Genomic DNA, 26395 nt, shown 5'->3' with positions numbered 1-26395 from the left:
GTAATAAGTAAATTTGAAATTCCATACAAAGCAAAAATACAACGAGTGTGGGCACACTGTAGCTTTAAGAAGAGTGTTGACTGTTTCAGGTCACAAAGGCACTATTTAGAGTACAGCAAGTGTGACCATGTATCCAACAGGCCATGCAGTCATGTGCCTACCCAGAGTGGGCAATTCATACTCTCCCACTGGAAGGATGAAACCCATTGTATTAAAAGAGCTTAAAAGGTACGTACCCTGATAGTTTCATTTGTAATAAAAGTAAACATTGCTGTCAGTTATTATCAGCAAGACAAAACAAGAGCGCAGTGTCAAATGTCAGTCTTTAAGAAAGATATAAAAATCACACTAATAGACATCTTAGTTCTTGTTTCATCCTACAATTGAATTCTCAGTGGTGGGGTCGGGGGAGACATGCAAGAAATCTGTGAGGAAAAAAGGGGCAGGGGAATAAGTCTCCTTGCCTCAAGATTTTAGAATAAAAAGTTGTAAACCTTCTATTGCAGATGAAGGCCCCCAAAATTTATTTTTCCTGCTTCCATAAGCATAAATAAAGATAAAAACGGGAAGAGGCATTGACAAAGAGCTCCTAGAATGTCTACAAATTAAGGTGAGTGATCAAACACAAAGTTAGGCCTAGACAGCTTAAGTGTCCTCCACAAATCAGGATAAGCGTAACAGGACATTAACCTGGAAGCCTTTACCAAATTCTAATTTGGATATAATTTTACCTCACTAAATCCCGCACTTTCAATCAAAAAACCTTTACTGCCTGCCCTTCAGAGTCCACGAAGTTGCTGCCAGATCCCAGCTTAAATCACGTTTCGCTTTCACAGATCTCCCTCCTGGGCAAGGTGGTGGGGTGGATAATGAAGTTTGGCACCTGGTCTAAAAGGCCCCAGGAGGTTAGGATAGGAACTACCACTTCTCAGGCCTGTTTTGTTTTTCCGGAAGAGGGCAAGACCAGTAGAGAACTGACTCAGCGTCTCCAACAAAAGGAGAGCTGCACGCAGACAAAACAAACCCGGGGGGTGAAAACTGGAAGTAAACTGGTGTTTGTGGCACCACTGATAGTATTATACCCTCTCTGACTTCTCCAATTGTTTTTTTCCCCAAGTGACTCAATCTTCTCACCCAAACCAGGTCAAATGAGGGGTTAGTTGTTCGACTTCTTCTGAGAGTGCCTCTCTTCTTTCTCACACTCTGCAAGCCTCCTCCCCGCACACGCCACTTCCCCCCCGACCCCAAAGTTAAGGGCTCATGCCCAGCTAGATCCTAATGTCCACGGCGAGCAGCTGCAGTCTAGGGGGGTTGCCTAGAAGTAGGTCTGACGCCGAGCAATCTAATCTCCCACGTCTGATCTCTCAGGCTATTGTGCCTCGAGGGGAAGTCAGAACAGGTGAGGGCGGCTGGAGGCAACCAGTTCCGGGACAGGCAACGCACTGGACGAAGTGAGGGTGCGGGGCAAGGAACGGAGGGAGGGACAAAGGCGCGATAAAGAACGAGGGCGCCCCCCGAGCGCCGCCTATCTCCTCAGATCACCTTGCGCTGACCTACTTGCACCGAGAAGGAAGGAACCCGAGTCGAAGAGGGAGGAGGGCGGGGCGGGATGTGGGCGGGGCCGCGGGTGGGGGCGGGGCCTAGGGCGGGATCTTTATGGGGTTCGCTTGCGATTTGCAGATGGATTCGAGACGGAAGCGGGCTGGGAGGTGTTGGCGGCGACGGCGCACGTGGTGACGTGCAAGGGGGTGCGGCGCGAGTGGTTAGCGGCGGCGGAGGCAGTGTCTCCCGGTGGCGCGTGGAGGTCGGTAGCTCAGAGCTGCTGAGCGCAGTTTCTGCGCCTGCTGCTTCGGCGCGGCTGTGTCGGCGAGCGAGCGAGTTCCCGCGAGTTCTCGGTGGCGCTCCCCACTCCTCTCAGTCTCCACGGACTGGACCCTTGTCCTTCTACTTGACCGCTCCCCCCTTCCGCCGCCTCCTGGCGCTTTCCGTTGGGCTGATTCCCGCCCGCTTCCTCCTGCTTCCCATCGAAGCTCTAGAGATGAATGTTTCCATCTCTTCAGAGATGAACCAGGTAATACGCGCTGGTTCTACGAACGGCAGATGAGGGAGAGGGCGCGGCTAAAATCCGAGATAAGGGGATGGCGCCGGCGGATGGGAAGAGGGTAGGAGGCGCGGAAGCGGTGTCCTCGTTAGGGGAGGCAGCCCCAAGCGGCCGCCGCCGCCGCCGCCGCCGCCGCCCTCTGGGACGAAGCCCGCGCCGCGCTGGGCCGGCGCTCCAGCGCTGCCATGGTTGCCGAGTCGCGTTGGCGGCCGAGAGCGGGCGCTGGCCGCCTCGGAGAGCGCGGAGGCTCGAACCCCTTTTCTGCACTAGCGCGGGGGAGGAAGGCTGGGAGGAACGAGAGTTTTTTTGCTCGAAGGGTTTTGGGGCCCTGATTAGGGCGCCGCCGGGAAGGGATGACCAGCCGGAAGGAGGGCGCGGGACTCCCCGTTCTTGCTGTCAGGAACGGACGCCTCTCCTTGGGTTTGCCTGGGGTGTGGGATTCTCTTCTGGAAGAGCTCCCGGGACTTGGCGCGTGTGGGCGGGCAGCCAACCCCGGGCCTAGAGTAGGGTGGCACGGAGTCCCCGATCGCCGTGGGCCGCGGGGTCCTTTGTTCCCGCTCCACGTTGCCCGCTTTTCTTGCCAAGCGCGGGGAGAAGGGGGCGGGAAGAGGGAGGGAGCGGCTGCCCTGACGTGTCGATACTGAGTGACTGCGGGGCTGGCCAATCCCGGGCGGGGGTGTGCGGGCGCTGGGGGCCTCGCTTCGCAGCCTTCGGAGTGGGCGCGGGCCTGACCGCGCGCGGAGGAAGGCCTGGGACGCTTTTTCTTTTTTATGAAAGAAATAAGTGGCAAGATTTGCTCTTTTTCCGTCCCTCCACGCTTTTGGTTAAGTGTCTCTGATTATAAGCTCTTGATGATAGGAAGGTATCAGGCTGAGGGTTGAACCTAGGGTAACTTGAATCACTAGTTGAGAACTACATTTACTCCCCCCCCCCCACACTCCATAGTGGACATATCTATTGGTTTGAGGCAGCTGACATTTCAAGGAGAAATCAGATGTCCAGAAGGGCGCATTTTTGTTTCTTAATGTCTGTTGCAGTGATGGAGCGTTAGAACACCTTGGCGTCAAGCTAGTCGTTGAGTGTGTTGTGATCTTCTGTCTACTAATAGATGACAATTCTGGAAGCCTAATACCACTCTTAACAGATAAAAAATACAGCACGGACTAGACTGCCACAGGCCATCTTTCTTTTAATAATTCTAGCACCAGTGATTGATTTAGGAAAAACAAAATACTGATGATTACTTTTAGGCTAAAGCCTACTGACACTTCTGTCTTAAAGATACTGAAGGAGTATCAGTACTTGTTAAGTCTGGACGTGAGGTAAACACGGACTTTAGAATTGGATTGAGACTAGTATCATTTAATGCCAGCTGGCAGGCTACTTATCAAGTCCATAATTTGGTAGCCAGAGGTAAATGGAACTTGAGCCACTGACCAAAGAGAGCCCTGGAATGGTTTTCCTGTGTTTTCCTAATAAATGAAATCTCTAGTTAACTGATAGATACTAATTTCTATGGTCAGTAATTTGTAGTTGATTTTCTAGCTTTCCCCCAAGACAAAACATTTCAGGTTTTAGTCTTAGTTTTAAATTAGTCTTTTTGGCTACTTGGTTTTGGAAGGTGGGATTTTGTTTTTCTTGCTTGAATAATTTGTTAGATGGTAATTAAATGTAGTTTTGCAAATACGTTTCTAAATATGTTTTCCTGTTAAGGAAATATCTTAATAATTGATATTAAGATGAAGTAACTCTAAGTCATTTCATCCACTTTTTAGCAGTGCGATTGTATAGTCAAATCCTGCAAATAGGAAGTCTTAAAGGTTGGGGGTCTTCCCACCATGTCATGTTCTAGTGTGTGTGTGTAAATTGAAGTATTGTGAGTAAGAGAGTGATTTCCGGGTTTTTGTTAGAACAACAGAAAATACACACTTGTAAACTACAAGTTGTGTATCTTGTAAATGTTTCTGAACCTATACTTAACATCATACTATTATATTTTTGTTATTAACATGCAGATACCTCAGCATTAGAACGTCTCAAACCAAATTCTTCCTTTCCTTCCCTTCTCCATGTAACAAACTACAAACGACTTTGTGTTATGCTTTTTGGTAACTGATTTTAATAAGGATACCACATATCTTAATTTTGATCATTGATTTTAATAAGGATTCCACATATCTAAGATAAAATATCTTAAGTCCTCACTGCCTTAAAGGAGCACGGGTGTACAGAATCTTAACTGCCCTGTTTCCATGCTTTACTCATTCCTTTAGACCATCCCCAACATTTCTGCTAGGATGCCCTATGCTTCCTTGTTTAAATCCTTCATCTGCTTTCCATGCTTAGCATTGTTTAAACCTTGGAATTAGGCTGTCTTACTTCCTCGCCCACTATCACCATATGCATCCTGCAAATCTACAATCTATTGAAACTGAAATAGCTGCCATTTCTGGAATATATTTGCTATCGTATCTTTTTTCCTTTCTGTTCAAGCTATTTTCATAGCTTGTTTTATCTTTCTGACTGCCCTGTGAAGTGTTCAAGGTTAGAGAACTGAGTTAACTTTTATTGTGTTATGATACGAGCATTCCATTTCAGTTTGTGCCTTCACGTTTGGTGCAAATATGTTTGTGTTGTAGTGAAAGAATTACAAAACTATGAGCATGGATGGAATGAATGAGTTCAGTTAGTTTTCATATACATGGATGGTGAGTGATGGTGGTTTTAGATGTTACATTGGAAAGCTGTAACTTCTGGTTTTAAAAAGATCTGTTGATTTACTTTGTATTATAAAGTCTTTCCTTTAAAATTGCAGTTGATGGCTACTTGGTGGGAGCTGACTGCCCTCAAACGATTGCCTTTGGCTTTATCTTGCTCTTACTGAAGGCCAGAGAAAAATGTTAGCAGAGGACATATTGTGCCTTTTTAACAACTTTGATAAGGCCTGTTGAATTGTATTTCAGTTAAGCTAATCTTTCTGGGCTGTGAACTTCTGGGTGTTATTAAAGCAGTTTAATTACTCATTTATGAGTCTTCGATATCCCTTGCAGTGGCCATAGAAGTATGCTGAATTTATCTGAATATATTGCATTTGATCCTTGTTTTAATTTTCAGTGTGTAAGAATAGTGACCTAGGTGTAGATTTAGTTGAAAGTGTATTTTAAATACCAAATAATTCTATGTTTTATATTCTTATATGACTCTGGGATGTTTGGACTTTTGGTTTGGATTTTCAAAGAAAACAATTTTCCCCATTTTTTAAATTCCAGTAGTTATCATGCTTGAGTTTTATAGACCAAACAAGATCCCCTGTCAGTTTGGGGAGTTTAAAACTCTTGATTTGCCCTAGCTCACTTTAATGAAAGTAAATGTGAACTTTCAAAAACACGGTTTACAACAGGAATTGATCTGATCCCCTCCAAAATTGATCTGATCCTTGAGGTGGGTGGGAAGTAGGAATATAGTGTATGAGGACAATAATTAAATAAAATAAGTTTGCATTAACTTAAATGTCATCTAGATTTGGGCTGGCTTTTAAAATCAGGTAGCTTTGTACTCTGATCAGTAGATATTAAAGAGATGAGGTTCATATTATGACCTTGATGTAGTAAAAATCAGGTACTAATAATCTGTCATGGAATTAGAGTAAAAAATAAATAAAAATTAAGTACTAAATATAGGATTCATTTTACTACAAAACTCATAATAATATTGTACAAATTTGTCTGATGCAAATCGCCCCAAAAATTCTCCAGTGTTTTCTCCAAGGGCTGTGGTAATTTTAACCATTTTTTTCCAAAATAAATTTTAGGTAGAACATTCAATTTGTCAAATATAGTAAATGGATACCATTTTTGTTTTTGGTTAGATCAAGTTTACAAGTAAAAAATGAATAAAACTGGTCAAAGTTTACAATAGTACCTTCATATTATAATGTTTTTGGCTTTTCAGAGGATGCATTTTAATATAACAATTTGCATGGGGACTCCTTCCTCTTACTTTTATTTTAAGAGCAGTTTATGAAACTGAAGTTAGGAGTTGCCAACTATGCCTGTGAGTTGACCATGCCAGTATGTATCATATATATATGAAAATTTTCTTAGTTTGAGCCAGGTCTTGGCTGAAAATGTTTGAAGGTTTCTTTAGGATAGTGTGTTCTCTCTGTGTACAAAGAATTGTGTATATTTGGAAAACATTTGCTAGAACTAGTTTCTTGAGAAAAGCCAAATTAACTAACCTAGATAAAAGGTAGAGCAGAGGAAATCAATATTACCTAATGCTGTGATACAGTTTTGATGCAGGGGTAAGCATTCATAACAATCCCAACCTGAATTGGCATTCTTGGGTTTCCTTGAAATGAAACCTGTTACAGAGAAACTTGTTAGGACACATGTTGAACTAAACATAGTAGGTTTGTTGAATTTGAACTGGACCAGTCTGCAGTGGAGTCCTGTGGTAAGTGATTATTCACTTTGACGTAATTGTTAGATTTAGAATTGTTGTACTGATGTATAAGACAGATAATATATCCATAAAAATGAATATATTTGCACATATTTCAGGTAAGTTATTTCTTAGTTCTGGTTTCCAGAATTAATAGTGGTGTAATAGCAGTTCAGGTGATTAAAACATAAGTACCATCTGAATTTGACACTAGTAATTGATGATGTGAAAACAAGGGAGGGAGAATAGGTAGGAGGACTGATTACCTTGAAGATTAGGTTTGAACCAGAATGATTCCATTGGTAGTTTATTACGGTATATGAGAAAAATGATCATACAAAGCACAGGCATCAGTATTTTCCCTTCTGTTTAGTTTGTTCTAACAAATTACTCATCTTTATGTTCAAGTTTTTAGGCTAGTCCTGGTAGAGAGGAGATGGGATGGATACAAAAGATGAACAAGACAGAAGCTTTGCCCATGAGTCAAGGAAGATAAACAAGTATATATAAATACAGCATGAAATAGACCAGCTGGAAGATCATAAATACCTCTCAGAGAGGGTTCTATATGTGGAACATGAGGAGAAACTGCTTCCCAACTGGGAGCATTTGGCAGAGGCTCTATGGCTGTAAAATTTCCTCTGGCATAGGTTGGGTTAAGGGCCTTCCAGGTAGAGAGAAGAACTTGAACAAAGTTAACAGAGTCTGGGAAGTGCAGAGTTCATTTTCAGGAACAGTAACATAGTATATATGCTTGGGAATAATGCCTAAGGTTGCTTGCTGGCTCAAAACAGATCACATGTTGGCATATTAGTTGGAAATTAATAGTAAAGAATATTAAACAGTATTGACATTTGTTCTGTAAGTCTTGTGCTTTTATATTTCTCATAAACACGTCATTAGTCCCCAGTCTTTGGGAAAGGACCGGCTTTTTTTTTTTTAGATCACTTGGGTTGTTACAACTTAAATGAAAAATGTTTATGTGGAATTGCATTTGTGTTCTTTTTTTATGTAATGGGAATATTTTTGCCATTTAGCTCAAATCTCTTGAAGATCAGGACTTGTTTTACATGATCTGCTCTACCTAGATCAATGAGTCTTTAATCATTCTGAATAACTTAAATTTATCATTGTTATAGATTATGATGCACCATTATCACAGAAGAAATTCGTGTCTATAGCTTTTAAGGACTTGATTACATCATTTTCAAGCCTGATAGTTTTGGAATCACCATTAGAGCTTAAGACACATCTGCCTTCACTTCAACCACCTGTCTTCATACCCTGACGAAGTGCGCCTTTTAACACTCCTTTGTCCTTGGATTACTTAAGAGTTCCCAGAAATACATTTGCCACCAAGAGAGTAGGTAAGTGAATGTTCTCTGCTTAGTCCAGTATTAAGACACATTGTTTTTCTGAAGACGATATGTCGAGTACAGTAAACCTTTCATACTTTTTTTTTAAAGGCAGAGAAGTCAGTAATCATTTGAGTATAAAAAACATTTTCATATTTTTCTTTTCTATATTTTGACTTCAAAGTAAAATTTCTTACTGTCTTTTTTTTTTTTTTTAAATTAGAGAGATAGGGTCTCACTCTGTTGCCCAGGCTGGAGTGCAGTGGTGGGATCATAGCTCACTGCAGCCTGGAACTCCTGCGCTCAAGTGATTCTCCTGACTCAGCCTTCCTAGTAACTGAGACTACAGGTGTGCGCCACCACCATGACTGGCTAGTTTTTACATTTTCTGTAGAGAGAAGATTTCACTGTGTTTCCCAGACTGGTCTCAAACCCCTGGGCTCAAGCAATCTGCTTGCCTTGGCCTCCCTATTACTGTTCTTTATTTTATTTTTTGAGATGGAGTCTCTCTGTTGTCCACGCTGGAGTGCAGTGGCACGATCTCGGCTCACTGCAACATTTGCCTCCTGGGTTCAAGCGATTCTCCTGCCTCAGCCCCCACAAGTAGCTGGGATTACAGGCACCCGCCACCACTCCTGGCTAAATTTTGTATTTTTAGTAGAGACAGGATTTCACCATGTTGGCCAGGCTGGTCTTGAACTCCTGACTTCAAATGATACACCATCTCGGCCTCCCAAAGTGCTGGGATTACAGGTGTAAGCCATAGCGCCTGGCCTATTACTGTTTTTTAATTATGCATTTTGTGTAGTCATTAGTCAGTTGTTTATAGGTAATGGTAAAATGCAAAAAAGTTTTAAGTTCCCATTTATATTTATATAATCTGATGAGATAAGTGATTTAGAATATATGAAAGGAACAGAATATAAGTTCATTTTAAATCACTTATGTTTCAAAACATTTATAAAAATCATTTTGTAGATACAGTGACAAGACTAATCAGACTTTTTAAGTTTGTGTATATGGCAAGGGAGGAAGAAATTAGGCAATTTTCTGCATATAACTCTTGACTGTATATAATTTTGAAGACTAGGAGCAAATTGGGGGCCCTTTAAGGAAACTGAAAAGGGGTAGGATTAGGATAAATAACAGTTTTTCTCATTTGTGGGTAAAGGAATGACAGGAGCCCAAATCCAAGGAAACCTATATGTACTGGCTATTTCATCCTTTCAGGCTTTTAGGTTGTTATATGGGTTTGGGCAGGATGGAGTTTCATTTCCTTCCCTTCAGAATCAATTTGCTTAATAGGCATGGGAACCCAGCCAAAATTGTTGAGATAGCTGCTACTGTTTGAATCTTTTGAAAGTCTTATGACCAAAGTATTAGGGAACAAAGACTTGGACATTCAGCACAGGTGTTGTTTCAGCTAAGTTTTTGTGTGATGAAATTTTTATGTATCGTTTATAGGATGGAATTTGAGAATAAAGAGACTGTATTACTCTTTAGCATTATATTTTTAAAACCATTATTTGCAAGTAAAATAACTCGGCTTTCTTTTCATTTAGCCAAATTTATAAGGAAAAATGATTCCCAATGGATATTTGATGTTTGAGGATGAAAATTTTATTGAGTCTTCTGTTGCCAAATTAAATGCCCTGAGGAAAAGTGGCCAGTTCTGTGATGTTCGACTTCAGGTATTTAAAACTTAATTCAAAATTTATAGAATTTTTTATTACTAAAAGCCATAATTTCTTAGATTTGCTTATTTTCTTTTACATAGGCATTTAATGAAATTATTTTTTAAAAGAATACTGAGAAATGTAAAATAAAGGAATCTGATGTAGTAATTAGCTAGAGAAGCACATAATCCACACTACTTATAATTATAATTCTTCATAATTTCAGGTCTGTGGCCATGAAATGTTAGCACACAGAGCAGTGCTAGCTTGCTGCAGTCCCTATTTATTTGAAATCTTTAATAGTGATAGTGATCCTCATGGAATTTCTCATGTTAAATTTGATGATCTCAATCCAGAAGCTGTTGAAGTCTTGTTGAATTATGCCTACACTGCTCAGTAAGTACATTTGAAGTAAACCATATAATTAGGGAATATCTTCAGAAAATTCCAAGTCTTGCTACATATATTTAAATTAAGTGTTTTAAGGCTTTGGTATCATAAATAACTTTTTTTTAATAGGTTGAAAGCAGATAAGGAATTGGTAAAAGATGTTTATTCTGCAGCAAAAAAGCTGAAGATGGATCGAGTAAAGCAGGTAGAGTATCAGAAGTAAATAAAATCACTTATGGAGTCTTATTTTGTGTGATCGCAATGCTGAATTTGTCATGAAACATCTTGTTAGCCTCAAGGAATTGAAAATGTCCCTTTTTTCCCTCAGAATAGTCAATATGTTATTTTAACTGTTTGGCTATAATAGTGTAGCAAGATCACACTTCTCAGATAACTTGGGCTAAAGTCTTACCCTTTCAGCAGTCTTCTCTGGTAGGGTGGCTATGTCAGCCTTTGATAGCATGAATTAAAATAAATGTTTTTCTTAAGAGTTAATCACATAACTTATGTCCTCAATTCAGTGTTCTCCTAAACTTCCTGTGCTCTCTAAAAGTATTCCTTCTAGAATTCAATAGTAAAAAGTACTTTTGGAAAACAGGCATTTAATCCCCTAATGTATAGGGGTCAGTAAACTTAAGGCCTACCGGCCAGCTGCCTATTTTTATCAAGTTTTATTCCAACACAACCATGTATGTTCATTTACATATGGTCTAGGCTGCTTTCCAGCTACAATGACGGAATTGAGCAGTTGTGACAAACAGTATGGCCTACAAGCCTAAAATGCTTTTACTATCTGGCCCTTTAAGAAAAAGTTTGATTTGCTAGCCCTTCTTCTAATATCACTCCTTTGCTCAAAAATTCCTCCTTAATTTACAGCACGTATCCCCGAATTTAGTATTCTAGATTTTCCCTAATATAGTTGCTGTTTTTCCAAAACTATTTCCTAGTTATCTTTTCTCCAACCAAATTAAACTGTTTGCAGCATCTTCTCTACTTCTGTATGCATTCAATATCAACATCATCTCTCCTGTAGAGCCCAGTTCAGATATTGTTTCATGAAGCCTTACCAAATTATTCTACTTGAAAATACTTATGTGAACTTACATAGCATTTCAATTTGTTGCATCTCTCCTTAAACTAAAACTTATGTATCTGTATAGCATAATTTGATGTTTATCATTTGTATACATGTTATTACCACTATTACATTTGTTGTATTAAGACAGTGATTTTTGCTTCATCTTTGTATCTTCATATAGTGTTTACCACACTGAACATTAAATATTTGTTGAATAAAAGATAAGTAAGTGTTGGCACTCATATATTTCTTTTCCAAGGTTTGTGGTGATTATTTACTATCAAGAATGGATGTTACCAGCTGCATCTCTTACCGAAATTTTGCAAGTTGTATGGGAGACTCCCGTTTGTTGAATAAAGTTGATGCTTATATTCAGGAGCATTTGTTACAAATTTCGGAAGAGGAGGAGTTTCTTAAGCTTCCAAGGCTAAAGGTAAGGAGTGAACTCTATAAACAGATGTATACTATCTAGTTCCAGGCATGGAATCTTGGTCTGTGTTTCAAGCAAGTGAGTAATGATTATGAAATGATACATCGAAATTACTGTTATTCTTAGCAGTGTAATGAGTTTCTACCTACCAGTTTGTTTACTTTGTTTTTGATAAACTGGTTCCTTACAAATTAGAGTAAATGTATGCAATGAATTGTGCATCTATGACAACTTTGTTATGAAATTGGGAATTAAGCTGAGAACTAGAAGCCCAACACTGATCCATGTCATTGTTTTTTCCAATTCTAGTTGGAGGTAATGCTTGAAGATAATGTTTGCTTGCCCAGCAATGGCAAATTGTATACAAAGGTAATCAACTGGGTGCAGCGTAGCATCTGGGAGAATGGAGACAGTCTGGAAGAGCTGATGGAAGAGGTTAGTTTTAAAGTAAATGGGATTCAACCACTTTTAAAAATTATTTTGCTATAACATGAAGGATTCCCTTTCACTTTTATTTTATAACCATGACCCTAAAGAATTTAAATTTTGCTATAGGTACCCCTAAGCTGAGAAACAGGGGGGGTGTCCAGGTGAGCTGAATGAACTGTTCAGTTTGGTCTTCTGCTTTTCTTTTTTTATTTCTTTGCTTATTATGTGCTGTTAACTTTCTTTAAAGTAGCTTGTAATTTGCTTTAGAAATGGGAAGTGGTACTGAAATTTTCTGTAGATTCTTAATTTTTCTTCACAGGTTTTTGCTTTAAATTTGACAAGTAGGTAAAAGCTTCTAATGGTTGTTCCTCCCCATTGATTTATCTCCCCATAGGTTTATTAACAAAACTAGGATACCCAAGACTGAAGAAACAAGAAGAAACCTCAAGTGTATTGACACGTAAAGAAGCAGCAGTCCTGCCCCAGTTCTCCTAAGAAAAATCCGCTGTGGGCAGAGAACGATGATGATTTAATGGTGTTTACTCCTTTACAGGATTCTTGTCTTTAAAGCTGTGTGTTTTTCAATGGTGTTGTTCATACATATAGTCACTCACTTAACTTGGGCTACTTTTAAAAAAAATATACAAGATAAACAAAATTGATAGAGAAATGGTGGGAATTGAAAACACGCAGGTGGAGCAGTGGAGTAACCTTGAGTTTCTCTCTCCACTTAAACCTTCCAGAGTTCCTTTGAGAGCTTACCGAATCTGTTAGGCCTGCAGAAACACTGTCATCATTATGTTCTAAAAGGGCTAACAGATTATCTTTAAATTCTATGATTCCCACTTGAAAGTCAGATGCATTTGCTATATATTTGCGTCTGTCAATGGAGATAACTCTACAGCTTGCTTGAAATTTTGCATTTGTTTTCTCTTTGTTTTTCTTGACATTGCTTACAGGAAGGAAATATGTTTATGCAAACCAGACCACTTATCTGCAAAGGTGTAAACTATATTCAGTATTTTATTGTAAATATGTATATTATTTAAGAGTATATATTGTACTAGTGCTTTTTTTCTTACTGTTATATGATAGAAGCTATGAAAAAAATGAAGATTTCTTTCAAGCCAATCAAGCCAACGACTCTTCAGCCAGTATTGGAAGATTTTGTATTTGATTTTGGTTTTTCGTTTTTGTTTTTTTTTTAATTTTTACCACCATGACATGTATTTTTCTTTACCTCCGGATCCTGCCAGAGTAATATGTCAAGAAGTTCAAGAAGCACACTGGAGGTTACCTTGAGGCGTTTGTGTAATCTGCATACTAGTGGAGTAGCCATGGTGACCGTAGCCACATGGGTGTTCTGTTGCTGTTTTGCAGGTTCAAACCTTGTACTACTCAGCTGATCACAAGCTGCTTGATGGGAACCTACTAGATGGACAGGCTGAGGTGTTTGGCAGTGATGATGACCACATTCAGTTTGTGCAGGTACACATTGCACAGTCTGAGGTAACCTCAGGTTAAAATTTGACTAGAGAATTTGATAGCATACTTAAATTTTCCTTTAATAAAGGAAAGTAGACCAATTTCATTGGTAAAACTGGACAGAAACATTTTTGGGAGAAAACAAGCATATCTTAGAGTTAGTATTTTTGCCACATGAAAAGATATTAACGAATTAGGAAACCCTATTGAAATTTTTTTCTCATAAAGCAGGAATTACAAATAGTAAAGACCAATAAGATGGAACAATATAGAAATTATTTGGGAAGATTATGAAAAGTGGTTGTTTGTGGCAGGCATGACTGATAAACTCAGTTTTTTTAAAAAAGGGGCAGGGGGACTTAAGTTGTTGATGGCTATGAAAGAAATTTTGGATGTTAACTACTGAGCTGTCTTACTGGAAATTAGAAATGGTATAGTTAAGATGGACTATACAATGTAATAAGTTTAAAAGTGGTTGATCATATGTTACAACCTGATCTAGATGTTTCTTAACCAAAATGAATTAAAATATAGTAGAGTTCCACTGTGCCGATTGAGTTACTTTGCATTTTATAAAATCCAATTTCATTTTTCCCCTACGGGTAAACACATAATTATTCAGACACATTATCAACAATTACTAGAGAACAAACTTCTCAGGTCTAAACTTTTTAAGTTTATGGACAAATACAGAAAAGTACACAAGTCATAATTGCCACACAGTGAACCTACCAGTGTAAACACTACCCAAGTCAAGAAGAGAAGGTTTCTAGCATCCTGTCAGCCTTTCTCTTGCCTCTTTTTATTTGGCCTTTAGCTCAAATTACGTTTTTGAGGGACAAGCTATAAAGTAGTTGACTCAACCCAGACTGAGGAATGCTTTTCTTTAAAAATCAGAGGGTAAGTGGTAGACTTAGTAGTAGCCTATATGGTTACAAATTATCAGGTGTTAGCTCTCTGGTGTCCTGTGGCAATAGTGGGTGAATATCTTTATTTTCTAAAAGTTTTGGAATTTGAATTAGTTGAGAACTTATGTTTGTTCATTTTGAATATATTGAGGATATTTTCCCCCTTAACTCTATAAACATTTCGAGTTAACATTTTAAAAGTACGTTTTTAACATGCAGAGAGGTTGAGTGCTCAATAAATGGCAGGCCATAACGTTCGGTATGGCAACACAAAAATGTGTCTAAGAGACAGTTTCTGCTTGTAGGACCTTCTAAGAGCGGGCAAAACAATACAGGCTTATAAGAGGTAGCTATGAAAGGCCTAAAGGGGAGGACACAATGAGACAGGAGAGAAGCCAGGGATATTTCACACAAGAGGTAACTTTTGAGCAGTCTTAGGATTTAGAGGAGTCTGCATAGCAGATAAAGGGAGAAATGTTAGATAGCAAAGAGTATCTGCAAGGATGATACTCTTGGAACTGCAGGTCATAAGACTGGGAAAGTAGGTAAATTCTCCCTGAATGGGGCTTATACTTTATCCTATAGGCAGTGGGAAGCCTTAGGTAAGACTACAGTGATATTAAAGTTATGCATTCACAACTTTAGTAATAGTGAAAAACTGGGGAACAGTCTATTAGGTGGCAGTCTCTGGGCTGGGATATCCCAACTGATTTCTGGTTTTTTATTTTCTAAAATTGTTGCGTTGGACCCTTCCTGTTTTTATAACCAGATGCAGAAGATCAATAAAAGTTTGAGCCCAGTTTATAGACTATTGCCAGTAGTAGTTCAGGTTTTAAAAAAACGATGAGGGCTTAATCTATGGGTATGAAGGAGAAAGGATGGATTTTTTATGTATGTCTGTAAGTAGACATTTATATTAACAAAGGTTGACTTACCAGGCCTTAGTGATTGTTTAGCAAGATGAGGGAAAAGGAAGAATTTGAGAGTAAGTGGGATTCTGACGTGTGACTCATTAGAATGTGATGCCATGAATAGAGATCATGAATTGAAGAGGATGAGAGGGACACATGTTAGACTTCAAGAAAAGAAAAAGAACATAGAGAAGAAGCCATTAGAAAAGTTACAGGACAATAAGAATCTAATCATGTTGTAAAAGCTGCCTAAGGTAGGAGAAGAAAATTTGAAGGAGGACTAAACTGTACACTGTCAAATCCTCTGGGAGGTCATGTAAAATAAGGTTTAGGGATATATCCTTTACATATAAAGGATTTAACCAGCATTTCTATATTATGTTTGTTATTAGGCATTGTTATGAGGCATTGCTATAGGGCCTTTCTCTTCCACAGTCATTTTCTCTTAATTATAGTTTGTATATTAGAACAATTTTCTTACCCCAATACAGCCTCAATGTAAGCATCATCCATTTGTGATATTTGGATCCCTTCTTCCCATAGGTTGGGATGAGGTTTTATGTACTTTGTAATTCATAATAATAGATAAGGTTAGATAAGTCTAACCTTATTTTTTATTCTTAATATTCATAGTATAAAAGTGGTATGAACAGATGCATTCACAACTTTAGTAACAGTGAAAAACTGGAAAACAGCCTGTCATAGTGTAAATCTGTTTCATACTATGACGTAACTTGTCATAGTATAAAAAGGGTGGGGTTTATCTTCATAAGTCCTAGTCTTTCTTTTAGCTGTATTGCCTTGGGCAGTGCATATCTTCTTGAGTTTCAATATTTTTATCTATAAAATGGGTAGATAATATCACCCTCACTGGACTAAAAAAGATGATGTAAATAAAGTATCTAGTAATACCTAGGTACATAATAAACATCTAAGTGGAATTTAATGATAACCATTGATAATGATATATTCCCTGTCTTTTCTCAAAATAGCCTATGTATGTTGTAACCACACTCAGGCCTAACTTTTGATATAGCTTTTTCTTATAGCTTCAAGTAGTTACCAAAATCTTTTTCTCTATTACTTGTTATGTGGCTTTTTGCTTCCACTAGCAACAGAAATTTCCATTAGAAATTTTACCTATCCTTGTGGTCTGGCCGTCTGGACCAGCACAAGTGGGATGAGCAAACTAGGCCAGGAGCTGAAGGTGCTACCTGTTCATTTGGCAGTTCCTCTCAGAGTAGTCTTTACTCTTCCAATTCCAAAAGATCATATCCTTTGGAAGTGGCAAAGGCTAAAGTAATTGGAAGGAAACCATCAAGGAAAATTCATATATGAGAACACATGTGTAAAGTAGTTCTCTTACAATCATTTGGATATTGGCAGCTTTGTTCATTTCTCCCTCTTTAGTGTTCCTGTATATTCTACTTTTGTGAATATTTGGTTGTTTTTAGTAATGTTTCATTTCTGATTACTGTTTGTGTTTTGATGTAATTTTGTCTAGAAAACCACTCTATAATACCTAAAGAAATATTCTTTTAAGTGTTTCTTGTAATTGCCACTTTTTTCCTGTAAGGTACTTTCAGAGAAACCGGATGAATCTATGTCTGCTTACGTTTTGCTGGCATTGTATGAAGGATACCTGTACATATGATTTAGTTAGGTTTGACAGTTTCATGAAAATAGTGGGTTAAATGTATTCTCTGTTAATTCATACTATTTTAAATTTACAACATTCTTTTAGAAGATTCTATACTTAATATAAAAATCTGTGAGCTTATATCAATTATAGATTGGTTTTTTTCTTTCTTCTATTGAGGTCTTGATTTGCAACATGTTTTTCAAATTGTTAAAATTGAGCTTTTTCTTACCTAGGCTAATTGTGTAGGTGTAGTTGTCTCATCATTAAGTGGAGGTGGAAGTATGCCAGTAATTTGTGTCATTTGGAAAGTGCTGGCTTGAGTTAAAGTTAGTGTCCTATAAATGTCATATGTAGGTGAAGGATACTCAGTGTTGTGGAATAGCTCAGGAACAAAGGTACATCAGATGTGGTCTTTGGCTAGGTTTCTGTAGCTACCTTTTGATTTTGCAGAAAAAGCCACCACGTGAGAATGGCCATAAGCAGATAAGTAGCAGTTCAACTGGATGTCTCTCTTCTCCAAATGCTACAGTACAAAGCCCTAAGCATGAGTGGAAAATCGTTGCTTCAGAAAAGACTTCAAGTAAGTATATGACACTTGCCAGATTGTTTTCAGCATTGTTTTCAGCTTACCTATGTTTAAGAAGGAGTGTTGCCAATTTAATACCTTTTAAATTGACTACTCGAGGAAAAAACTCAGAAGCAATTAAATTTGGAAAACGAGAGCAGATTGTTCCATTCTGGGATGTGGAGACTGTGGAGTCCAATTCAGGATCATATACACCAACCAAAAGTAATAATTACATCTTAAACCTGGAATTCTTGTGCTTACAGATAACACTTACTTGTGCCTGGCTGTGCTGGATGGTATATTCTGTGTCATTTTTCTTCATGGGAGAAACAGCCCACAGAGCTCACCAACAAGTACTCCAAAACTAAGTAAGAGTTTAAGCTTTGAGATGCAACAAGATGAGCTAATCGAAAAGCCCATGTCTCCTATGCAGTACGCACGATCTGGTCTAGGAACAGCAGAGATGAATGGCAAACTCATAGCTGCAGGTAAGAACAGAAGGATGAGTGACATAACAGAAGCAGTCAACTGGCTAAGCATGTAGATGGGCATTTTTGTGACATGCAAACTTTCAAAGAGAGGGTTTAATATGCTATCTTTCATGGCAATCCAATAAGACAGGGAAATAACAATACTATTGAATATGGTTAACCTTCAGTTCAATGTCTGTCTCTAATTTTAAAAAAAATTATGTCGTGGCTCAATTTTTCTAATTTTCAAGCCAAGACTTAAGCAGTTTACTTATACTGATAATGTTATTTTTTTAGCTATTACAAGCACTTAACTTAAAAGATCAACTAAGGCATCCTTAAAAAGTTTTAATACTTTTTCTCATTGTGCAGATTTCTTAAACTTACAGGACTAGAAACCATGGCCCAGTTTAATACTTTAAACATAAGTATATATGGTTTTATTTTTTTACCAGGTGGCTATAACAGAGAGGAATGTCTTCGAACAGTCGAATGCTATGATCCACATACAGATCATTGGTCCTTTCTTGCTCCCATGAGAACACCAAGAGCCCGATTTCAAATGGCTGTACTCATGGTAAGCGCATTATGTTGCAGGAGCAACCTATATTTAGCTTTTTCCTCATAACTTCAGGATGTTGGAAATTCTCATCTCTCACTTTTGGCATAGGGCCAGCTCTATGTGGTAGGTGGATCAAATGGCCACTCAGATGACCTGAGTTGTGGAGAGATGTATGATTCAAACATAGATGACTGGATTCCTGTTCCAGAATTGAGAACTAACCGTTGTAATGCAGGTAATAATAATTTTCTCCTGAGATATCCAGTAGTTAAATATGATAATTAAATTATCAATATATAACTTTATTTTATACTTACATAGGAGTGTGTGCTCTGGATGGAAAATTATACATCGTTGGTGGCTCTGATCCATATGGTCAAAAAGGACTGAAAAATTGTGATGTATTTGATCCTGTAACAAAGTTGTGGACGAGCTGTGCTCCTCTTAACATTCGTAAGTTGATTTTTTTCCTTTTTTCTTTTTTTTTTTTAAGACCTTTAAATTAACAGTATGTGTAGTACACACTTAAAGTCTGGGAGATAATAGCAATAATCTTGACTTGACTTTTCTTGTAGGGAGACACCAGTCTGCAGTCTGTGAGCTTGGTGGTTATTTGTACATAATCGGAGGTGCAGAATCTTGGAATTGTCTGAACACAGTAGAACGATACAATCCTGAAAATAACACCTGGACTTTAATTGCACCCATGAATGTGGCTAGACGAGGAGCTGGAGTGGCTGTTCTTAATGGTGAGTGTTGGGATTTGGAGAAGTGAAGAGTAGATAGTGGCAAGACTTTGTTCTAAAACTCTGAGAGAAAAGGTCAATGATAACTATAGTTGTACAGTTAAAAATTCAGAAGCAGTCATCTCTGGTGATGCAATGCAGATTAGGGTGATTTGTCCTTTAGAAATACATTTGCTAATCAAAGACTTATAATACTTGATATATAACTTAAATTAATTCACCAGTCTTTTGATGGGTGCACTGAGTGAATTTCCAAGTCATTTTCTTCTATAAAACATATCCATAATGCATCATCTTGGATTTTGAGTTTCCCAGAGAGCCAGAATTTAAAGAATCTGATCTGCAAAACAAAGTAAATGCAAATCCCTAGTCTTTTCCAACTGTCTACTCCATACCTAATTGGAAATATAACCTTTAGACTATTTTAACAAGTTTCCAAAGTATTAAACTTTTAAAATGTAGACATAGCTTTCTTTCCACATCCATTTTATTGACTTTTATTTAATGTCTAATTATATAATCATAATTTAAAAGTTAGCATTGTTTTTGGTACCAGGCTGAATTTTAGTAGGCTTACGGCTCAACTGGTGAAAGCTTAAGGGTAGACACAGCCTACTGGCCTAGAGCTTTGTCAGTGTGGTTTACAGATACATAGAATGCAAGCTGGTTAAGTGATAGTCAAATGAAAAAATAATGAATTTGAGAATCAGTAATAAAATTTTTTCTAAGCTACAGAGTATTTATTGCTAACATTTTATCTATTTGAAAATAGTCATAACTCTGTTTCCAGAAGAAATTTCTGTACCACAATCATTCATTTTATTTATTTTTTTTAATTGAGACATAGTCTCACTGTGTTGCCCAGGCTGGTCTTGAACCCCTGGGCTCATGCAGTCCTCCCACCTTGGGCTTTCATAGTATTGGGATTATAGGCATGAGCTACCGCACCTGGCCCCAAAATCATTTTATACAGTTGGAAAGCCCTAAAATATTTTTCTGCTTTCCTATAATCTCTTCTGAGTCTTAATTCTGTACATTGGGCTGATATAAAGTCCAGTGCACAGAACTATTCTGGTTTGCTACTTAGTAGCTGCATCTGTAGGATAATTGACCAGCTTCTTCCTGCTTCTTTTCTTCTTTGAAGTAATAGTAGTAACTACTACCACAGAGTTTTTGTGAAAATTGTACTTTATTTAGATGCTGCTACTGCTTCCTCTCCCTTCCCCTTTTAAGTTGCCTAAGTTCCATGTTGGAATGGTTTTTTTATTGATTTGATTCCCAGCTCTTAGAGAGTATTTGCCATATTAGTAGCATTTAATAAATTCTTTTTGACAGAATGAACAGGCAATTCTATTTTAAAAACCACTGATTTTTAAGCAAAAGACAGATTTAGGGGAGTTTTACCTTATTATACTTTAGTCTCTGGATTTACCCCATGTCATTTCTCTTTTAGGAAAACTGTTTGTATGTGGTGGCTTTGATGGTTCTCATGCCATCAGTTGTGTGGAAATGTATGATCCAACTAGAAATGAATGGAAGATGATGGGAAATATGACTTCACCAAGGAGCAATGCTGGGATTGCAACTGTAGGGAACACCATTTATGCAGTGGGAGGATTCGATGGCAATGAATTTCTGAATACGGTGGAAGTCTACAACCTTGAGTCAAATGAATGGAGCCCCTATACAAAGATTTTCCAGTTCTAACAAATTTAAGACCCTCTCAAACTAACAGGCTTAGTGATGTAATTGTGTTTAGTAGAGGTACACTTGTGAATAAGGAGGGTGGGTGGGTATAGATGTTGCTAACAGCAACACAAAGCTTTTGCATATTGCATATTATTAAACATGCTGTACATACTTTTTGTGTTTATTTGGAAAGGAATGCAAAGATGAAGGTCTGTTTTGTGTATTTTTAAGACTTTGGTTATTTTACTTTTTGGAAAAGAATAAACCGAGAATTGATTGGGCACATCATTTCAAGAAGTCCCCTCTCCTCCACATTTGTTTTGCCAATTTGCACATTAAATGACTCTTCCCTCAAATGTGTATTATGGGATAAGAGGGATAGGGTTTAAAGATGTAGACAGTTGGGTTTTTTAAGGGCCCTTTTTCAATAACTGGAACACTCTATAACAAAGGATACTTATTTAAATAGATGACATTGACTATTTTTGTTTTTATTAAAAGGAAGCTGACATGACTACCAATATTTAATCTTTTATGATTGCCTTTTTATAACTTTTTATATTCTCAGCAGAGTGCTTTACCTATTGAAGTAAAATGTGGCAGGTTGGAGTTATTGAAGCAGAGTGGCAGTCTTCAAGTTTGCAGAGTAGGGGTCTTTTAAATTCTCTGAGTGCAAACTTCAGAGCTCTTGCCTCAGCTGCAGTTTTTTCCTTCAAGAATGCAGTACTAACATTTATTTGAGTGGAGTTACTGAACAGTAACATAGCTGTGATTTTTGGTATTTGAAACACTGGTTTTAAATATTTTGACTTGTTGAGGGTTTTATATAGCAAGACATATAGCAGTAAAAAATGGTGTTTTATCTTCTATATAATCCCTGTTTTTATTATTAACAATCCTAAATAGCAGCCCTCAATTGTGAAAAAAATTATTTTAAACTACATTAGGTTGTGAATGCAGGTTTTATCAGAACTATGTTTTTGTTCAGTTTATCTGTTCATATGGATAAATATTGGTTCGGATGACTTGGTCTGTAATGTGTAGTGCTACACACCTAACTTACGGTGCCAAAATAGCATGTCCTAATGCTTGCTGCTGATGCAAACACATTAAAGGTACTTTGCAGGAAATCCTTGCACCATGGGATTAATATCCAATTGCTGCTTGTACACTCATTCATTACTAAAAGTTTTGAGAAATTTTTTTCCAGTAATGAGCTTAAGAAATTTGGGGAAAATAACTCACCCGGCATCTTACATCTGAAATAAGGAATGATATAAGGTTTTTTTTTTCTCACAGAAGATGAGGCACACAGGAACCTAATGGGCCAACTGGGATGAGATGACTATTCAGTGATGACTATTCTGAGATGACTATTCAGTGGCTAAATTGGGTTAGGAAGAAAATAATTAGGTATTTTCTCCAAATGTTCACTGGTACTCTGCCACTTTATTTCTCTCATCTGTTACACAAAGAACCACCAGGAAAGGAAATCAGTTTGGTTGGTAACTCTGTAGTTCCTAACTATCACTGGTTTGGTTCTGGACTAAAACTACATTGACAGATTGAATTTGCCTAATATGATGACTGTTTTTAATATGGATCTGTATGTGTTCTATTCGGCACAAGGAAATAAAATTTTAGTTGAGGATTCAGCCTAAAATCCTTGAGATCACTTCTCATTTCATAAGTGACATGCTTAATGCAAATAATATATGCGAATACTTTGGGTCAAAGTTTTCCTGCATTACTTTGGATGCCAAAGAGGTACTTTGGTGGCCAAAAAGTATCTTTTTTAAGGGGCTGTTGTAGCCAGTCTTCGTGAAGATGAGAAGTTTCCGTAAATGAAAAAAAGAAAAAACAGTACTCAATGGCCATTTGTTACTGTTAATCCGTATCTAAAAGGTACATCCTTTCTTCAGAGAGGGAGAAAATGGCATAGCCTCAGCACAATTAAAAAAAAAAACTTTTTAACCAGTAGGAATTTTTGAATAGTTTCAAAATAATATGGTAATACCACACTTCTGGTCAATTTTAATAAAACACTCTAAATCTCCTTAAAAGGTAGCAAAACTATAAAATATCTAAAATTAACCAAATATTATTGGTTATACTCAGGCATGGATCTTTTATTATGAACTTTAAATGTAGGGTTCTGATTGTTGGCTTCTAGTGTGTCATGTACTTTACCACTGCTCAGCGTGTTTTCAAATTCCCAATATAATAATCATATTTTAGGGAAAATCCAGGATTTGGGTATGTGATATATCACTAGAATCCTTGCTTAATTAACAAATTAGGTGTGTACCTTATTACCTCTCCTCACCTCAGAATTCTTAAAATTGAAGAAGGCAAAGGAGGAGCCCCAGTAGGACATTTCTGTAACTGCAGCATTGCCTTCAGAGGAGTGAAAAACTCAGTTGTTGTAATTTACACGCAGCTGCTTTTTGTTGCAAAGATCTGACGAGTCAGCAAGTGAGACATAAAATACAAGGTTAATTAGTTGTAAGGGAGAAAGAAAAACACTCATATATGAATCCTTAAATCCTTGGTAAGGCTGAGCTACAAATTTGGTCCTGTAAACAGGTTTTATTAAGTTAAATCAGTGTCTCTAGGTTAAAAAGGAGTAATTGCTATGAATTGCAGATATCCTTCATAACAAAACTGCAAGTTTCTCAAGAGTATTAATGACACTTTGAACAACAAGTAGAGTTTATAAAGAGGAACATACAAACTCATGTGAATGTCCTGGGTTCTTCAACCTATGAGCACCAATAATCTTGGCCAATAAAATACTCTTAATAGCTCCACACCTTACTGGGGATTGAACAAAGGTGAGAAGCAAACTCAATCATTATGCTGGATCTGTGTGTAATGCCTTTAACAGAGGCATATATGAATAGAGGCTACACATTTGCTCAGGATGACCAAAGGGAGTAACATAATTTTAGCCAGAAAAAAAAGACACACAGAAAGACCTAACTTGGAGTAATGAAACTACTGAGATGAACTGAAATATCCAGCAAGGTAATAAGATGAGATCTGTGAAAACAATTTTTAAATGGGTAAAATATTTGAAAACACTTTGCAAAATAAGTGGATGCCTCTAAGAACACAGAAAGATACTATCATAAATCAGTCATTAAGAAAATGTAAATTAAAACCAAAATGGCATACATCTATTGAAACTGAATATACCAAATTCTGCTTAGGTTGCAGAGCAACTTGAACTCTTATACATTGCTGGAGGAACAGCAAAGGTGCACAGGCAGTTTTAAAAACGATCTATCCACTTTCTAATCTGTGACAAAGCAATCCCATTCATAGTACGCAAGTGAAGGAAAATATTCACACAAACCTGTATGTGAAGATAGCAGCCTTATTCATAAACACCAAAAACTGAATTCAATGAAGTAGCCTTCCACCTGGTGAATGAATAAATTTGTACATCCATGGCAATGCAATACTTCTTGGGAATAAAAGAATGAACTACTGATATGGGTAAGTCTCAAGCATCATGCCAAATGAAAAGCCAGACTCAAAAGCCTCCATTAGTGGGCATGGTGGCATGTACCTGTAATCCCAGCTACTCAGGAGGCTGAGGTGAGACGATTGCCTGAGCCCAGGAGTTCAAGGCTGTAGTATGCTATAATATCTGTGAACAGCCACTGCACTCAAGCCTTGGGCAACATAGCAAGACCCTGTCTCTTAAAACAAACAAACAGTCCCCATTTATATAGCATTCAGGAATGGAAAAACTACAGGGATGGCAAACACATCAATGGCCTCCTGAGATGGGGATGGGAGTTAATTACAAAGGGAAATGAGGGAATATTTAGGGGTGGTGTGACTTTAGTATCTTGACTTGATGATTACATGTTTGACAGAACTCACAGAACTCTACACTTAAGAAGGAAAAAAAGTTTTGTTTTTCTAGCTTAACCAAAGTGGTACTAAACCTTTAAAATATCAAGCTTAGAAGACGGGCTAGAACATGTCCATATTTTACCTCATTAGAAATAAAGAACAGGATGTTGAAAATGGTTTGTGCTTCAAGAAGACTGAACCAAGCTAGTAGCTCAGATCTGGGTGTCCACCACTTCACCTTCCAGGTTTATAATTGGTAATTCTGCTCAAGAATCTGTCCTCAGGGTTTTCAACATCCAGAATTAATTTGAGACAAACTACACCTAGTTCATAAACAAAGCTAGATCAGAATTAAGAAGGATTCCTGTCACAGGCCAAAACTAGTCTACAAACCCTCAGGGGGGCCAATTCTTGCTTTTAACAACAGCCAAAGATATTAAAGAATTCCATGAATATAGAGATGGATTTTTTAAAATACAAGTATATGTAATTAATACTAAAACCCTCAGGAAAGCCAATACCTCGAGGTACTCTGGCTCCAGAAGAATCCATTTCTATGGGGCATATTCCAAGATCTAAAAGAGGTATATCTGTTTGACTTTACTGAGTGGCTTTTCACCTGACAGACCAGACAAACTTAGAAGCTTTCAAGTCAGACTTTGGTAGGCAAAGGTAAAGTATGTCTTTTTTTTTTTTAAAGTAGGTGAGCCTGCAGGTCAATTTGTCAAAAATATTAACTAACCACAACTATGAGACACTAGACACAGTGTAGTTCCTGCCTTCATGGAGCTCAGTTCTATTCACTGGAGTGAGTTTTATTAGCAAAATACCCAATAAATAGGAGTGTGACTGGCCTGTCCAATCTTGAGGTCAGAAAAGGGCCATGGATAGTATTATATTCTGAGAGGCTGGATGTAGTCACCACCCTTTGAGGAAAGAGGAAAATTCATCCCAACCTGTCATACTAGCTAAGGGAGCAAAAAGTCAAGAATATGAACAACGTGACCTAGGCTCTGAAAGCTGACCAAGATACCATCTAAATAAACCTGGATTGATAATGAAAGGACTTTTGCTCTCCCTTAAAATGATGTTCAAAATATCAAGGACATAGAGCTTCAGATCTTTCTTGTGTCACCTGGTCTTTCATGTGACAAAGATCCACAATATGAAAGTGGGATTAACCCATCTGTCAAGTTCTAATCTGTGCGGTCACAACTGACCACTGCAGGTCTTAACAAGAGGACCCTGTGGGCACACAACAGACTTCAATTCTTTAGCCAGCTGTTCCTTGGCTCAGAATATGGAGAGAGCTGGAGACCCGCCAAACCAGAGGATGTTCCCTGGTCTTCCCAGGAGAGAAATAAACTATCTTTTGTAAAAGTAAGTTTCAAAGGCCAAGTGTGGTGGCTCATGCCTGTGATCCCAGCACTTTGGGAGGCGAAAGTAGGTAGATAACTTGAGGTCAGGAGTTCGAGACCAGCTTGGCAAACACGGCGAGATCCCGTGTCTACTAAAAATACAGAAAAAATTAGCCAGGAGTAATGGCGCATGCCTGTAATCCCAGCTACTTGGGAAGCTGAGGTATGAGAATTGATTGAACTCGAGAGGCAGAGGTTGCAGTGAGCCGAGATCAAGCCACTACACT

At 38.0% G+C, this 26395-nt stretch overlaps 1 protein-coding gene and 1 long non-coding RNA gene across 4 annotated transcripts; one reads left to right on the top strand and one right to left on the bottom strand.

The window, feature by feature from the left end:
- Window positions 1–1681: 1681 nt before the first annotated feature.
- IVNS1ABP (influenza virus NS1A binding protein) lies at window positions 1682–22541 on the top strand. Of its 2 annotated transcripts, none has more exons than XM_033196731.1 (15): window positions 1682–2071; window positions 7684–7911; window positions 9462–9590; window positions 9802–9971; window positions 10095–10170; window positions 11303–11476; window positions 11783–11908; window positions 13283–13390; window positions 17299–17428; window positions 17680–17904; window positions 18342–18463; window positions 18557–18683; window positions 18770–18901; window positions 19024–19197; window positions 20648–22541. In XM_033196731.1, exons 3-15 carry the CDS (start codon window positions 9480–9482, stop codon window positions 20899–20901), a joined length of 1929 nt encoding a protein of 642 aa, XP_033052622.1. In that variant the 5' UTR covers window positions 1682–2071; window positions 7684–7911; window positions 9462–9479; the 3' UTR covers window positions 20902–22541. The 2 variants fall into 2 exon arrangements, with proteins under 2 accessions (XP_033052622.1, XP_033052621.1); XM_033196730.1 differs by having other exon boundaries at window positions 13283–13411.
- LOC117074838 lies at window positions 12486–26395 on the bottom strand. 2 transcript variants are annotated; one of them, XR_004433732.1, is made up of 3 exons: window positions 24242–26395; window positions 23210–23343; window positions 12486–19534 (listed from the first exon to the last, which is right to left on the bottom strand). It is a non-coding gene; the product is annotated as an uncharacterized LOC117074838 (long non-coding RNA). The 2 variants fall into 2 exon arrangements; XR_004433731.1 differs by having other exon boundaries at window positions 23210–26395.

The sequence above is a fragment of the Trachypithecus francoisi genome, unplaced genomic scaffold, assembly GCF_009764315.1.
Source record: "Trachypithecus francoisi isolate TF-2019V2 unplaced genomic scaffold, Tfra_2.0 Lachesis_group5, whole genome shotgun sequence".
In the NCBI taxonomy this organism is placed as follows: domain Eukaryota; kingdom Metazoa; phylum Chordata; class Mammalia; order Primates; family Cercopithecidae; genus Trachypithecus; species Trachypithecus francoisi.
The sequence above is the reverse complement of the archived record's forward strand: the minus strand, read 5'-3'. Positions and strand labels throughout refer to the sequence as shown.